This window comes from Apteryx mantelli, chromosome 2 (genome assembly GCF_036417845.1).
Source record: "Apteryx mantelli isolate bAptMan1 chromosome 2, bAptMan1.hap1, whole genome shotgun sequence".
Classification (NCBI taxonomy): Eukaryota; Metazoa; Chordata; class Aves; order Apterygiformes; family Apterygidae; genus Apteryx; species Apteryx mantelli.
In genome coordinates, this window is record NC_089979.1 from 76,649,809 (window position 1) to 76,666,012 (window position 16,204).

At 40.8% G+C, this 16,204-nt stretch overlaps 2 protein-coding genes across 3 annotated transcripts; one reads left to right on the top strand and one right to left on the bottom strand.

Annotated features, from left to right (window-relative positions):
* Positions 1-756: 756 nt before the first annotated feature.
* Positions 757-8,343, bottom strand: TDP2 (tyrosyl-DNA phosphodiesterase 2). Of its 2 annotated transcripts, XM_067290915.1 has the most exons (7): positions 7,917-8,228; positions 7,763-7,842; positions 4,922-5,089; positions 3,415-3,506; positions 2,838-2,956; positions 2,300-2,470; positions 757-1,433 (listed from the first exon to the last, which is right to left on the bottom strand). In XM_067290915.1, the coding sequence occupies exons 1-7, from the start codon at positions 8,211-8,213 to the stop codon at positions 1,152-1,154; spliced, it is 1,209 nt and encodes a 402-aa protein (XP_067147016.1). In that variant the 5' UTR covers positions 8,214-8,228; the 3' UTR covers positions 757-1,151. The 2 variants fall into 2 exon arrangements, with proteins under 2 accessions (XP_067147016.1, XP_067147015.1); XM_067290914.1 differs by having other exon boundaries at positions 7,763-8,343.
* On the top strand, positions 8,309-15,749 carry ACOT13 (acyl-CoA thioesterase 13). Its single transcript, XM_013939994.2, has 4 exons — positions 8,309-8,389; positions 11,424-11,608; positions 13,049-13,214; positions 15,139-15,749. The coding sequence occupies exons 1-3, from the start codon at positions 8,309-8,311 to the stop codon at positions 13,203-13,205; spliced, it is 423 nt and encodes a 140-aa protein (XP_013795448.2). The 3' UTR covers positions 13,206-13,214; positions 15,139-15,749.
* The last annotated feature ends 455 nt before the right edge of the window (positions 15,750-16,204 follow it).

A 16,204-nucleotide genomic window follows, 5' to 3' on the forward strand; every position in this document is an offset into this window, starting at 1 on the left:
TTGAAACCCAAGACAAAAAAAGATTAAGTTTACACTCTCACAATTCCCAGTTGGCACCTGGCTTCCTATTTGCACCACTATAATCTTTAAAAAGAGTGAGCTTGTAAATTTGTACTTTAATACAGACACAGGGTGTACTTTGCACCACTGATGCAGCTTTTTCATGTTTCCTTTCCATGCCAGTGCTCCAAACTTTACCTTTGAAATTTAGGGGTCAGATTTTCCATTTTACATCATTGTGATACAGCTTGGTATTTTGTACATCTATAAAATGACAGCTTCTGAGATTGATTACACAGTTCTTTGAGTAAGAAAGCCTGTTTGATCTTTTGCAAAGTCAGTTAGACCTTGAACTACTTAAGCTTTGCACAACAATTTATAATAGCCTTCTGTTTCTTAAAGCTCACTGGAAATACAAATTGTGTTTTAATCTGCAGCTCTTATATCCAGGTTAACAAACATAAAGCAAGACAGAGACCAGCCTAAGTGTGCAATTGCCGTGCACCTGACTATATCCTTTTCTGGTCAAACAGATGGCATGTTGTTCTTAAATATGCTCCATATTGGTTTAAATCTTGCTTAAGAAACACTTACTCTGTAAGAACTTAGTCATTCTTCCCACAGCTCCTCTATTATTTTGCCTGAGGGACTATGTACTTACAACTCAAACTTCAGAAGCTAATACAAAATGCCTTGCAAGAGACATGGCTGTAAATGACGATGGGAAGTGTCAACAAAAAAAAAAAAAAGCAGACAAGAGTTAAGAACATTTTTAAAAAAAATCAGTACTTATTATGAGATATTATAATACATGATAAAACAAAACAGTCATTTAAACCACCTAGTATGTTTATGAATTGTATTTACAGTTCTTTTCCCTCCCACTTTAATAGCAGAATTTATTTTTGTATTTGTGTACACTGTTGAAAATAATTGTTTAAAAAATGATTCAAGAATCCATGCAGTTATGAGGATAATGGAGCCTTAGTTTGAAATGAAGACATTCCAACAGAAGTCAAGAACAGAGAATTCTCTACGACTGAAAATTTATATAAGCCTTTAAACTGAGAATGTAAAACTTCATAAAAAAAAGAAGAAAACACTTAAAATTAAAAATACAAGTTTTGTTGGTTTTTTTTTGTTTGTTTGTTTTATAATATCACATCAAAGTGACACAGAAGACCCCAGTGATCGCTAGGGAATTTGCCACAGTCTAGTTTTTCCAATCCAATTAAGTCCATACTTCGTGGAATAATATGTCCCCCTTCTGCTGCAGGCCGAAAGTATATGCGATCAAATCGCAACTTGCACTTGTATGCTGCATCCAGGTTGGTATTGGAGTTTGTGTCCCAAGTATAACGGCAGTGTTTAGGTTTGCCCAAAAACTCCCAGATATCCATAATGTTGTTAGGTAAGCCACCTAGTTTACTAACCTGAAAGAGAAAGTAAAAAACAAAACAAACAAACAATAAAAAACACAACATTGAATTCACAAATACTTTTTAAGGTGAAACACAAAACTGCTGTTTGCCAAAAACAGAACTCAGTTTCCAGAATATCTTCCCCCCCGGCAGAACATCAGTTGTGGAAAACAAAGATATTAGAGGCCTTTCTGAAATGTGGTATTTCACAGGCAACTTGAAAGCATGACCAACTCCTGCAGTACTTCCTAAATCCAAAACATGCTATAAAATGCAACTTGCACTTTCAAGGTATTGGGGTCAACACTGTGTTCTCTGAAACAATGCCATTTCAGTTCATCTTGATGGAAATTCACTAAATAAAAAGATGAAACATCGGCCTTTTAGTAAATGCACAAATTTCACTTTGAACATCACCAGCCAAAATGACTTTAAATTTTGAATGTCTCCATGATGGCGGATTACATTTAAATTTCTAAGATCTATTTTTCCAGAGCACACCCTTCTTTTGTTGACTTGACCAGCTTCTCTCTTAGAAGCAAGCCCCAAGCTGAGTAAATAAAGATCAGGTTCTCAAAATACTCCGAAAGTTGAAACTTCATTAATTCTCTCTGCATCTTCTCAGAAATAAATACTGCCGACAAAGCATTTTGCTGTGTGTGTGGGGGAAAACCTCTTCCTAAACCTCACCTCAGCTATAACAGTTCTTCAGCATAGCAATGCAACAGCTTCTACTTACAGAGCTCCTTACTCTCAAAACTGAGCGACTATCTCTGTTGTACCTAAGCAGTTCACAAGAAGAACTACCACACTCCTCGGGGCGGGGGAGCCTGAGAAGATTTTGTCTCAAAATAATTAGGTTGTTGATTTCTATTTACCTCACTGTCTCTGAGGTTTGTATCCCCTCCAAATATAACAGTGGTGGACTCTGATTCCTTCTGCATTTTGTTTAGCACTATTTGCAGTTGCTTCATACGCTCCTTAGAGTGATCTTTAGTGCTCTCTAGATGAGAGGTCATAAGGCAAAGTTCATTACCGGATACATTCACCTGTGCATAAAACAAAGCAGCAACATTGCATTCCACACCAGGATAAGAAGTTGAAAGACAAAGAGTAATCACAAAGTAAATTACTGAATGGCATAGCTCTGATTAATACTGGTATTAAATTTGAGCAGAATGGCTTACAGGTGGATAGTAGGCTTCTAATTCTGTTGTTTGATGTTTGACAATGAGGTACGGCCAGTAACTTACTTAAGAATCAAGATCATTAATATCAAATGCAACTGAGTTCATATGTTTGGAGTAGAATTGTTTCTGCTCTGTTTGAGACTGCCACCGAATAAAGTCAGTCCAGCCTTTTTTTGAGATGTTTTCTGAAGGCAGATGTGCAGTTATTTAGTACATACTGACTCACATGCACGACCAAAAGGTTCCTCATCATAGATGTTGTTGGAAAAGGTACGATCTCTTGTTTTACTAACTTTACTCTCGAGTTCTTCAGCATTATGGCAGTGAAATAACCGTCTATGTTACCTAAAGAAGAACAGGAAAAGAAAAGGTCCAGGAAAGGTAATCAGTCACATCATAAAGATTTTATGGTTCTGAAAGAGATCTCTTCACTATGATCTGGGAGAATCATGCTGATTTGGAAGATGTGCAAACTCATTAGTTGAAAGTTTCATAATAAGGGTGAGAAGTATTCAGATTTTTTTTAATCCAAAAGTTTAAGAAACTACTCATCTAGGACACTTTTTTGGCCACTCTTGCAATCAGTCTTTCAAAACGCAGAAAAAGTAGAAAAGGAAACCACCCGTCACATAAATATCTTGCATCAAACTATATCCTGGTATCAAAACAGAGAAAGTAATTTAATTGCTTCTTTCTTCACTTTACCTTTTGCAGGTCCTATGAGCTTTTGGCAAAGACGACAGACTAAAACTGAAGTTATTTTTTCCAGTTTCTGTCTCATGAAGTTAGGGCTTATTTCTTACCTGGAATAATTGTGTAATTGCCTGCTCTCTTCTGTAGATAATAGAGGTACGGTGGGATGACCTCTTGTAAAAACACCACATCTGGACTGTATCTGAAATCAGCAAGACAAGTTTTTTTAAATAAATACTGAAAGGTGATACTGTCACACTCTGATGCCAAATAGAATAGGGTCAGGGATTTCAGGTGCGCTTTTTTTCTTGTCTTCCTAGATAGTGTAAGAATCCGTTAAAAAAAAACAAAACTACTCTATTTAATAGCATGTAAACAGACTACCATTGTTGAGGGGAGAAAACAATGATTATTACTGCCACAGTAATAAAATGTAAAAAACAAACCTGTGAAGTCATACATACGTGAGGAATTCAACTTAAACAGCTGAAAAGCAAGCTTTGGAACATGTTTTGCAAGATCTCCAGTAGATTCCAAACCCCACCTCATTCCCTTACACCAGATACCCCTGCAGTAACCTACCATTTGTCTTCTCCAGTCTCATCTATGCTAAGCTCTTTTATTTCTTATTGTTGTGCAATCCATAAGGTTCATGAGGGGCAGCAGCCTCAAGAGTGCTCATTTAAATGTGCCTTTACAGCTGTCCCTATTTACGCTACACTGTTGAATAAACCTGCTCTAAGCAAGTGAAGGGCAAACCTAAGGCCTTATCTATAGAAGAAAAACGAAATCACCCCAGTTTAATAAAATCAATTTAAAATTGATTTAGTTAAGGGCTTTCTACTAGCTTAAAAGGAACTTAAATTAACACTTCTTAAAATCAGTTTAATTTACACTGATAAATTACTGCATTAAGATAAATCAATTTATGTAATTGTTAAACTGTTTAAATATATATTCATGGAAGGCTTCCAATGGTGTAACCATAAAAGGCAATCAATGCTGCAGTTTTATTCTCCTCACAGATTCTGTTGCTTTTGTCTTAACTTGCACGTTTTCATTTTTGATAGCCAAATAACAGTAATGTCAAGAGAACCACTTTTCACATATGCCATGTAGTTTGTCCTAGAGTGAAGTTACTCATTCTGCTGGAACCAGACAAATAAGTTTCTTGGACTTTTAACCTCTTCTCACGCACAGAATGGAAGTATGCTCTTGGATACGATTGCAATTTGGTATTAACAATATTGTTCATTACAAAGAACATTTTAAAAGTAGCCATTGCAAGATCTTTAACCTCTGGGATCACAGAATCACAGAATCGCTGAGGTTGGAAGGGACCTCTGGAGATCATCTAGTCCAACCTCCCTGCTCAAGCAGGGTCACCTAGAGCACATTGCACAGGATCACATCCAGGCGGCTGTTGCATAGGTTCAGACCTCTTCCAGCCAGTACATCAACTTTTATTCATCTATTTTAGAATTTATAAATTTAGGACTGTTGAATCTAGTGTTGAGATAATTGGGGCATAAACACTTTGTGAGCATCTAAAACAAGGAGATTGCTTTCTCCTTTGAAGATGGGTGCATGACAACTCAAAGATGAAACTATACTTACAATGCCAGATAAGAACAGACTCCTCTAGCTCGGTCTTGCTGATTTCCTAAATCCAGACCATCAATGTTCCAGGTGATTATTGAGAAGCTGCTGTCATCTTCTTGTTGCCTTGAGTCTGCACCATTGACACCAGTATTACTAGTAGTTGCATCAGCTGTCAGGTCAACACTAAAAAGATAGTTTACTTGTTTGTCAACATCATAATATTATTCCCCCTTCAATTACTTCCCTTACCTTCTAAAGAAAAAAGTTTTAGACTCCTTACAACTTTCAAGTGGCCAACTAAAACCTTTCCAACAAATAACAAATAAGTTAACATAAACTGATCCCTTATTCAAAGAAATGCACTAACTGTAACATATAGACCTCAATCACACAGAGCCTTAATACCTGGGTGAAGTAAGTGGTTTTAACTCCTTATAGACACAGGACAACATGCACCATTCCAGTTCAAGTTAATCTGATGGGAACCAGTGCAACTCAATGGACTTGTGTAATTCAACTTTTTCGCTACTGTAGTTTCTGGAGAGGGGCTGTAGATATTAATTTCTCAAAGACTTTCCAACTTATCAGAAGCAAGCAACTGCAGCCAAAACTTGCTTTTATATGTCCACCTTTGCAGAGCAGCTGAGTTTCTTCTGAAAGCTGAGCCCACCTGTGGACCTATACGCACTAACTCACTATGTGACAAATAGAGTTGCTTTCTTCAGAAACATTCACCCCAAATCCCATCTCAAAGATGAAGGCCCTGTCTACCCTGCTGACTCGATAAAAACTAGCCAGCACTGTCAAGGTATGAATGCCCACCCAGTCCCTGTTTTGGAATTGTGTCGCTAAAGGGGACCAGACTCTATCTGTTAAAGCACAGTCCGATGTAAACTCCTTCGATAAAGGGAGAGTCTATAATAAAACATGTTAACTAGTACAGCTAAGACTAGACAAACTGTTTTGACAAAGTTGAGATACTAGAGTTTTGTTTTTAAGCACAGGATTTATACACACACATGCAAATAAGGCCTTGGACCAAAACATATTTGTTCCCTAGAATTTAGTACTGTTTTTGTAGTTGGTGCTGAACAAAAACCATAAGATTCCACTACACGTAACCCAAGCTGAACAGAAAAAGACAGGCAGACAAAGGACAGGCCAAGAGATATTGAAATAAATAAGAGTTATATGTGGTACATGCCTCAAATTTCCCTACCATGGTAACATTTTATATTTATGCCACAATCTGAAGGACTATGAAATGAAATATGAGAGTATATACAGATGCCAAGAGGTGGGAAAATAGCAGCTGAAACAATTTTTTTTTCCTCAAAATGATGGAGAATGCTTGGTGTATTAAGTGGGGGACAAGACTACTACAGGCACTGTCTGCTAGAAAAATTAAAACCAGAAATCCTAGAGAAGTAAAATTGCCTAATATTGACACCAACAACTACATTCTGTTAGTGAAAACATAATTGTAGCCCGTGCTTTTTCTACACTAGCACTACTACCGCTGCTTACTAAGCACTGCTGCCACTGCTTACTACCAACAGTCCAGAACTGGTGCCAGTCACAGTGCAGACAGACACAATTTTACATTTCTCCATCAGTTTAAGAAATTACCAGCTCTTTTTTACTATAGACCTCACCTCCACATGGCCAACATACTCCACTGCCTGTGGATGTATGTTGTGATGGTGGCCCCACATCAGGTCCCACTTTCAAATCATACTGTATCAACTTGGAGAATTCCTAGAGGCTGAGATCAGTCCTAAAAGTTTTGAAACCATCGGCCTAGAACATTTCTTTAAGCCAGTCTGTCAATGACAATGGCGGGATGTGCTTTGAGTTGAACAAGACCTTGCTTAAAGTATATAGGGAAGCCAAACACTGTGTAGCAAAATGCAGACTCCTTTGCTATGGTCTTCTCCCTAACTGTGAAGTCTCCAAAGAGTCCTCCCCCATTTCGACACACACACACATACCCTGCATACCCCAGCTCAAGACAGAAGGCTCAGTGCAAGGGCAAAGACAAAGACAAAGACGCAGAAAAGACAAAGGTGCTGGCAGTTTGGTACAGACATATTCTAACTTATCAAGGGCTACCCAGAAACACAAGCTAATGTTTAGTAGGCTTGCTTTTTTTAATGCATACAGTTGTATGACGCAAAAAAGTGCAAACTGTTATCAAATACAGTACATTCATAACGACAAAGATCACACGGGCTCTTCCGTATCATGTGCAAGTGCATCAATCTACAGAAAAAAGGTTGCCCCAAGGACTGTGAAGGGCGGGAATCTGTAAAATCTCAACCCCACATTGAGTTCAACACTTCTGGTATGCCCCACTGGTACGCTGCAAGATAAGTGATGCTGGTAGGACACAGGATCTTGAACCCTGACTTCCAAAGGTACGTTTAGCAAGGTGTGAATGTATATGTCAACTTTATTTATAGAACTATAAATATGCATACATCTAGCATATGATATACAGGAAGATTTTACATATCTACATTTGTGTGCGTATGGGGGGAGTGCATGCAGTAAAGTCTGCACGCGTATCATCGCAGCAACGGGATGCAGTCGCGCTATTGCTTCCCGGCCGTGGGGCTGCGGACAGGCCTGGCGCCTGCTCCCGCCAGCTGAACACCGGCCGCACCGGCCCGGCTTGGGGGCTTCGCGCTGCGAGGATTCCTCGAGGACCGAGGGACGGGCGAGGCGCTCCGGCAAGGAGCGAGGCGGCGGCTCCTCCCCTCAGCCCCTTGGAAGCCCCCTCGCCGGCCTCCCCGGCCCGGCCCGGCCCGGCCCCGTTCCGGCACCGGCACCCGCTCCGCGACGGCGGCCACTCACCAGCCGCCGGGCGCGGCGCGGCGCGGCGCCTCCGCCTCCCCCTCCTGCGCCGGCGTCTCGAAGTAGGCGTTCAGCGCCCTCTGAAACACAAAGGCCGGGGGCTGGGCAGGGGCCGGCCGGCCGCGAGCAGCCCCAGCCCCGGCCCCGGACGCACCTGCAAGTGCCAGCCGTGCTCGGCCAGGCAGCGCCGCGCCAGCGCCGCGTCGCTGCCGGTGATGGCCGCGAACTCGGAGCACAGCCCCCTCCGCCGCTTGGCGCGGCCCGCCGCCGCCGCCTCCTCCTCCTCCGCGTCCCCGTCCGCGTCCACCTCCCTGTGCCCGCGCCGCGCCGGCTCCCCCCCCTCCTCGTCCTCCTCCCGGCGAGGCGGCCGCTCCGGGCCGTTCTCCCCCGGCGGCCCTAGCCCCGCTGCCGCTGCCGCCGCCGCCGCCGCCGCCGCCGCCGCCACCTCCATGGCGAAGCGGCGTCGCGACGCGGGGCGGCGGGCGGAAGCCGGCGAGAAGCTCCGCCCCGCCCGTCGCCGCCGCGGGTAGGTGACCCCGCGCCGCCATGGGCTTCACGGTGAAGACGCTGCGGGAGGCCATGCGCTACATGCTGGAGTCGCAGGGCTTCGACAGGGTGCTCCGCAAGGTACGGACCGAACCGGACCAGGGGGGTCCGGGCCCTGCGGCCCCGCTGCCGGCGGCCGCGCCGGGCTTTCATGCCCCCCCGAGTAACGGCCGCCGAAAGACGGGTGCGTACGGGGCGCCGCGGCGGCGGGCAACGTCCTGCTGCTTCCTGTGGCTTCAGGGGCCCCCAAACGGCAGTTTTTTGGGTGTTTCCTCCCCCCCCCCCACCATGATGGTAAAACGTGGTAGAAAATAAAATTCTTATTCAGGAATGCTTACTTTTCAAAGTGGAGCTGCCTCAGTGAGGATGAGGATTTTGCTGAAGAGCTAACCGTTAGATATTAAATAACTGGCAGCCTTCCCTTCATAATACATTATGGACAAGCTAACTTGCACACACTTCTTTTTTATGGTATCGTGTCATCACCGTTTAAAAACAAGAAAAAGTGGCTCAGACTTCACCTTGAAGTCAGTCTGAAAACAGAAGCACTTCAGTGCTACTTGAGTTTCTAACAAGGCCTTGTGTAAAGAAACGTATTTGTATAATACAGCTCTAATGCAATGCGATGTCATGATCAAAAAAGTTCAACAAAGTTACTGTGTCTTGTAATTCTTGTAATTTGTACTAGCGTAGCTGATGAGTGCTTAATCTCCAGTGCAGTGTGTTCTTGTGAAGCAATTTCAGTGTTGTGATTAAACTTTGCAGTGCTTGGATTCTGCTTTTCACGTCTTAGTTTCTGTTTATTGGTGTAACTGTGACATGGAGGCATGCAGTAAGTATAGCTAAGGAAACCGACCCTGTGAAAATGCATGTGTCTTGCATTATAAAAGAGCACACCTAGTATCTGAAGCAGTACTTTCCTTGAGGGCACCATGATCTGATACATTTAATAGAAAGTAACTATTACCAAAGTAAGTCTTATTGTCCCGTTTCCCCAAGACATGTTGGATGTATGGATTTGGATACGCACATTTTTCTGTATGACAAATGGGAAGCTTTATGTTTGGGAAGCTGCTTTATTTATAGAGATTCTGATCAGTTCTTATTCACCTCTTCACTGCAATAACTGTACTCGCACCTTAAAATCCCGTTAAGCAGAGAAGAAATGCAGTATTTCAGCTCAAAAAGGTAATTGGCTGGAAGTAAGCCTTAGGAGACAGGCTTCTGAGCTTGCTCTAGAATACTTTTTGATCTTTCTTGCAATCCACTTCTAGAAATATGATGCTACAAACATAATAACAATGACAATAATAAAGCTACAATATTGTTTGAATTTAAAGTATTTATTGTTGTTCTGAGAGATACTTCAAGCCATTCTTACCATAACTAAATATGACTTGAGATTTTTCCTTTTCTGGAGAAGACAAATTTTAGTCTGAAACTTTTCAGCTCCAGCATGAGACTTAGTTTTTGGTTTAATTCCAATGTGGTATCTATGTAGGGCTTAACTACTGTGGGGTTTGAAGCCTGTTCCCCAAAGAAGTAGTATATTGCAGTAGCAGTTGGAAGCCGAAGCAAAATACTGCTTGCTGCATGTGGGAGGACAGGGACAGAAGGGCTGCAAGAAGAGAAGTACCCACCAGTAGTTACAGCCATGTCAGTCGTGGGAGTGCTCAGCTATTAAACTATTGTCACCAAGGGGAGCAGGCAGCCAGTACCAGATTAGAGGGCTGGCGAACACCGCCAGATGCTTTCCTGGCCTTGTTGATGGACTGAAGCACTCTCCAAAGGTAGTGGAAGCCATCTGCTCCCAATGTCAAGCATCAGTCAAAAGTGCTTAACACAAATTGTGTCAAAATCGTAGGCCTCCAGCCAGTACAGTGCAGCATGGTCTCTTAGGGCTTGAGATGTTCATTGATCATGGTGCTATATTATGTTAGGACACTACCTCAATGATTCACTTCCACTTAATTCCAGGGTGTTTTCCATTCATATTTGGCCTCTGTACTCCATCAACATTTATTTTAGTATGATCTCTCTGCAAAATTTGGATAAATTTGGGCCTACCAGAAAGAGATGTTGGCTAGAACTGAGCTCTTATAGCACCTTATAAATAAGTAATAGTGAAACTAAGTTTTTAAGATTAAAGAGAATAAATCAGTCTCTCTGATATAGCATGGAAACATTTAAACTAGGAAAAAAAAAGTATGGGTTAAAAAAAAAAGAAAGAAAATGTAGTAGAAATTGTAATAAACATTATGCCCACATTTCCCTTGTGACAGTTTAAAGGTACTTCAAAGTATTAATTATAGGGCTGAATATATAGACTGTATTTATCCCAGTTTTGCATTTGTAGTGCTCCTAACTGAAGAAGCTTGAGCAGATTTTAAATACTGAAATGCAATGACTTCTTGGTCTTAAAAATCTAGCTTCTTGGGTTGGTTACACAGGGAAGCATGGTAGCATAGATGTGCAGTAATTTTCTGTGTTACACCTATGGGCTCTGGTAAAGGTGTACACACAAGTTATAGTGCTGTAATACAGTGTAGTATAACATTGGATACTTCTACTGAGAAGCATGAATTTCAATACAGAGAGGCCAGTCTGATTAGCATTTCCAGGGTTCATTTCAAAATACTGATTTTTACTGAGGTTGCTCTAGTAGTAAGATTAATGAACTAATGTCAGTCTTTTTTTTATTTTCATTGTGTGAGCTGACAATACACCTTCATAACTATGGTATACACAGATAGTCAAAGCAGTTTTGTGTTCCCTCTAATCAGGGTTTTCAGCTGCAGATTAAAGCAAAAGGCAAAATAATGAGGAATGCTGTCTCCTAAGCAACTCCTGAGAGCTTAGCAAGTATTAGTTTTGTTAAACTGTCAGTATAAATATTTATCTGTACCAGAAATACAAATTTTTCTAAGGCAAGAATCTTCAGCTCAAAGTTTATGGAAATATCTAATGTGACAGTTGAACTTTTATGTTTTACATCTTTTTTTTTTTCTTCATGAGTCCAAAATTAAAACAAGGTTCACTTTCAACTTGATTCAGGGCAGTCTCTGGAGGTGGTACTGTTGTCAGTAAGTGTTTTATTTTTCTTTTGGTTATACAGATGAAACTTCTTTCTGCAACTCCTGGGAAAGTTGTTTGTGAATTGAAAGTAGAGGAGGAGCATACAAACAGAGGTGGCACATTACACGGAGGTTTGACAGCCACACTTGTGGATGTGGTGTCAACAACAGCATTGCTGTACACAGAAAGAGCAGTGCCTGGGGTCAGTGTGGACATGAACATCACGTAGGTATCCACCATGCTTGCTAGAACACATTAACTTTTCTTTCCCTAACAAGGTATTGACCCCATTATAATTCATTTCTACGCTGTACTACGTGCTTTAAAAGTTTTTTTACTTTAGTTTCAGAAGACTTGTTTTGATAAATCAAGGGGAGGTTGTATTTGAGGATATTGCCAGTTGTGTGAAAAACCTGGAGTCAGGCTTGCTTTTATTTTGTTACGGCTTTGTATTTAGTGCCTTTAAGAGGCAGTAGCCATTCATTCACAGAACGCTGAAGGGGTGTTGAAAGATGGTAAAGTTTAGGCTTACAAAAGTGTCTCAACTCTCTTCACACGTGAAGATACTTTAGAGAGTATCCTCAATAAGATCTAGGGTAAGAGGCTTTCTATAAGCCCTTTTTAGTATTAGTCCATAAAGTATTAAAACAGTAAACATTTCAGCTCTGTTATATGCTGAGATGGGGGAGTAAATCAGATTGATTCAGAATTGCTCATCGGGGGAAGATTTCTTTAGTGTGATTTAAAGATAGCTTTTATATTGAGAACAGTGCTTTCTGTAATATAATTTTAAGGTACATTTTTTTCTTAAAGTTGTTCTGAAGCCTTCTTTGATCATACTATTACAGCTTGTCAGCTTTGCTTGATTAATCTCTTCATGAAGAGATTATGACTTCTTGGAACAAAAATAATCCTACTTGGAAAAACTAACACTGAGCATTAAAAAAATCTGGGAAAAGTAACCCCTCATCAGAACTGACTAAATCTGGGAAAAGTAACCCCTCATCAGAACTGACTAAAAACAAGCTTTGAAAATGTGTGTGTGTGGGGGGGGGGGGGGAGTGCGAGCAGGAGAGACAGGGTGGGGGGAGAGCGCGAGCAGGAGAGACGGGGGGGGGGAGAGGGAGGGAGGGGGGAGACACAGGGGGGAGAGAGAGAAGGGGAGCTTGAAGGCCTCCCAAACTTCCATGACTTTTCTCTAAGAAGAGTATAAGAGAAATATGAGAAACAGTTAATCTATGATTGGTTTCTGTACGGAAATGATCTTCTGGAGCTTTCGTTCCAGAGACATTTTGCAACTAAACCAGCCCAACTGGTTTAGAAGGGCATTAGGGAGTCAGCAGCCGCTGGAATGAGACTTGGAGCAGGACCTCTAAGTGAGGTCTTTGATACCTTATTGTTTCTGCTCCAAAATGGACCTTAATCAGAACAAAGCAATGGATTCTTTCTCTGCTACTACCCTTCAACTTTTTCTGCTAACTACTGCAGTAGTTAGTAGGAATTCAAGGACCTTAAGAAGTGGGCATGTGAAAGCAGGCAATTAGAGAGATGTGTTTTTATTAGGCAGTTTTGCTAGTTCCTTTCATGTTTATCTAAAATGCAGGGATATTCTTGTATTTGTGCTCTGTACAGAATCTTACTTGTTCATTTTGTTTTTCATTTAAGATACACTGCTGCTGCTAAGATTGGAGAAGAGGTACTGATTACAGCCCAGATTTTGAAGCAAGGAAAAAATATTGCATTTGCCAGCGTGGATTTAACAAACAAGGCAACAGGGAAGTTAATAGCACAAGGCAGACATACAAAGTATCTTGGAAATTAATATAAGAAGGTAATTTAAAAAATAATAATGTTGGGTTTGAGAATCTTGAGAATCCCATATGGAATGATTTTCTCATTTATGCAGTAAGATGGATCATTTGCACAAAATGTTGATAGCCTAATGAACTGTCTGTATTACCATCAAAATTGCTACAAGCCTAAAATTAACATCTACTTTGGAAGGAATAACAGAGTGATAGCATGAAGACATCTATTTTTGTTCAAGATGACAGGAAGGTAGAGCCTTTGCACCAGCAAACAGCTTACCGCCATGACGTTAGCTTGGTTTTCTTTTGCCCATGGTATGCATCACTCTCTTCAGGTTTGTCACAATCACAAACACTGTATTTGCATATAAAGTACTTGCTCTTTAAGATGGTAGTAAAGAGTTTTTACAAACATTGTTTGAAACAGTATTTTGAAAGTGGAAAGTAGACTAATACAAAGGGTAATTTACTGATGCGGTAACAGATTCATAAGTATTCAATAAAATTTTCTGAAACTTTTTTTGAAGACTAGTTAATAATTCTGCAGTCTCTGCATTGAGTAAAAGCATGTCAGCATGGAGTCGTTGAAAAAGAGTGTGGTGAAACCCTTGTACACAAATTTGCTTGATAATTTCATCATCATCACCCTATGATTTCCGTACGTGAAAATACAGTTACAACATCAGGGTTTTTCAGCTCTATCTAAAATTCTGGTTATATTTCTTTAAAAATCATCAGGTAAAACTCAGAGCTGAGTCTAAGTATATCTAGAGAGCCTTAGATCAGGCTTTAGCTGTAACTTGCCTGTCTTCTGTTGAATTTGGTAGAGCTAGGCTGCTATTGATCAGTTGAAGACTTGTCTCCTCATGCACTGTTGTGAACAGGTTTAATCACTTTAAACTGATGACAAATGATCCTTGGCAAGGCTATCACATTGTAAGAAAAACACCAATGATACATATGCAGTATAAGGTTCTATAAACCATGACCTTTATTTTTCTTCTCTAGAAAGAACTCTGAAGAAGTTTAATATACACTAGAGTACATGCAGAATTCTTTTTGTCATGCAAGTTGACTCATTCTCTCTAAAAGATTTGAGTTTTGTGATCAGATATGTATGTAGGGTTTTTGGTTTTTTTTTTTTGCTATGTGCATTCCAAAAACCAAAGAAATCATTTGCTATGAGTCCAGTTTGTTGTAAAACAGCGATCTGTCCTGCAAACTGATTACCAACATAAAGTTGAACACATTTAATAATGATCAGAAATCTTTCCAAGATGACTTTAAAACAAGCGGTATTGGCTGCTGCAACTTAACCTTAAATGGTAGTTTTCCAATAAAACTACAGTGGGCTCAGGCTATCAGCATTTATTTTTACTGCAAGTCTAGTTCACATTGCATCCAATCCTGATATAAGCTTTTTCTATGAGGCTTAGAAGTGTACATGGCTTACACCCCTGTGGCTAAGTGAACTTTTAAGGGTGGCATCCTCTCTTCAGCAGTATATTCATAATAAGTTTCCTCCTCAGTATTTGCACTCATGCTCAGAGTCATCTCTGAATCCCCTTTATTGAAACATGATGCTTTGCTAAAGCATACGCAAGATGACACTTACCTCAGGTCCAGATTTATCTTTTTACCTTTCCTCACCAGAACTGTATGCTTCACTGGATCAAGTTGTTTCTCCCCTTACAGCTTCCTCTCCCCAGAGATCAATTATGAGCCTTGAGCATCTCCGGCTCCTCTGAAATTACTAACAAGAGGAACAGATTGAGAGAGGATCCATCAATGCGCGGACATGCCCTTTGGTTTAGCAAGTGTAGTTCTGGTTGTCTTCCCGTTAACATATTCTGGTACCACCAACTGTCCTTCACTCTTCTGCTCCTGATTCTCACCTCTTTTCCCTCCCTTTTTCTCATTCTTAAATTTTCCTGTTTTCTTCCACAGGTTACCCATGTCGTAGAGTGCAAGAGGTGAAAGAAACAGGAGTGAGGAATAACACATCTCCCCCTTCCCACTAGTATAATCCCACCCATCACTGGAACACAAGAGTGATTTTTGACTACTATCTGAAATAAAAGGCAGACAGTGATAATGAACAAGGTACTGAATGCAAGTGCTGAAAGATTCAGAGACCTCTTGGTTAGCTCTGTGTGCTGGGGCAACTCCACTGCTGTGCAACTGTCCCAATGCAACTTAGCATGACTTCCTCAAAGTTGGCTGCCTCAGGACACTACCATAGTAAGTGGTCTCATTCTATCACTTAGCATTCATCATATGTACATAATTACAATTGAAAAGTGTCCAGGCAAATTAAGAATGACAAATCTTAACACGTAAACAACAGTATCCTCCTGTTCTTATTCAAGTTTGGAAGACTGCTGCAGGCTAAGAGGTAAAGAGGAAAACCTTCCTGAAATAACAAGCGAGTTCTCTTCTGCCTCATAACATGCTATTCAACACAGTATTTTAGTGCTGCCTAATTAATAAAAGTGGGACATCATTAATATGCAGGCTAGTTATTTTAGAAGCAGTTCATTAAACTGAGTATTTTAAGACATCCTTGTTTGTTATATCTCCGTTAGCAGCAGCACTCTGACCTCATCATTTATTTCACAGCTTAACTTTGGCTTGGGGACCTTCTCAGAAGGAATCGTCACCACTGAGCTTGTGTATCTTTGGGTGTAAACTGTCAAGTGTCAGACAATATTTGGAAGTGTTCTTTGCTGATTCCAGCCTAATCTACATGTTGAAAAAACAGTATCTTACCTTAGGTGTATTTGAAGGGGAACAATGGAGAAAATATTTCCATAATAAGGACAAATGGCACATGGTTCCACTTGGCATCAGAACAAGCATTTCCTGTGGGGTTGACCTGGTTCCATCAGTGTAGATTTAGGCATAATTCCTTTACAAGCAAATAAAATGACTTGATGAGATCATCCTGTGATGCTTATTAGTATATGAAATATATCCAGTAACTGACAGACATCTGTAAGCTCCATACCTTACA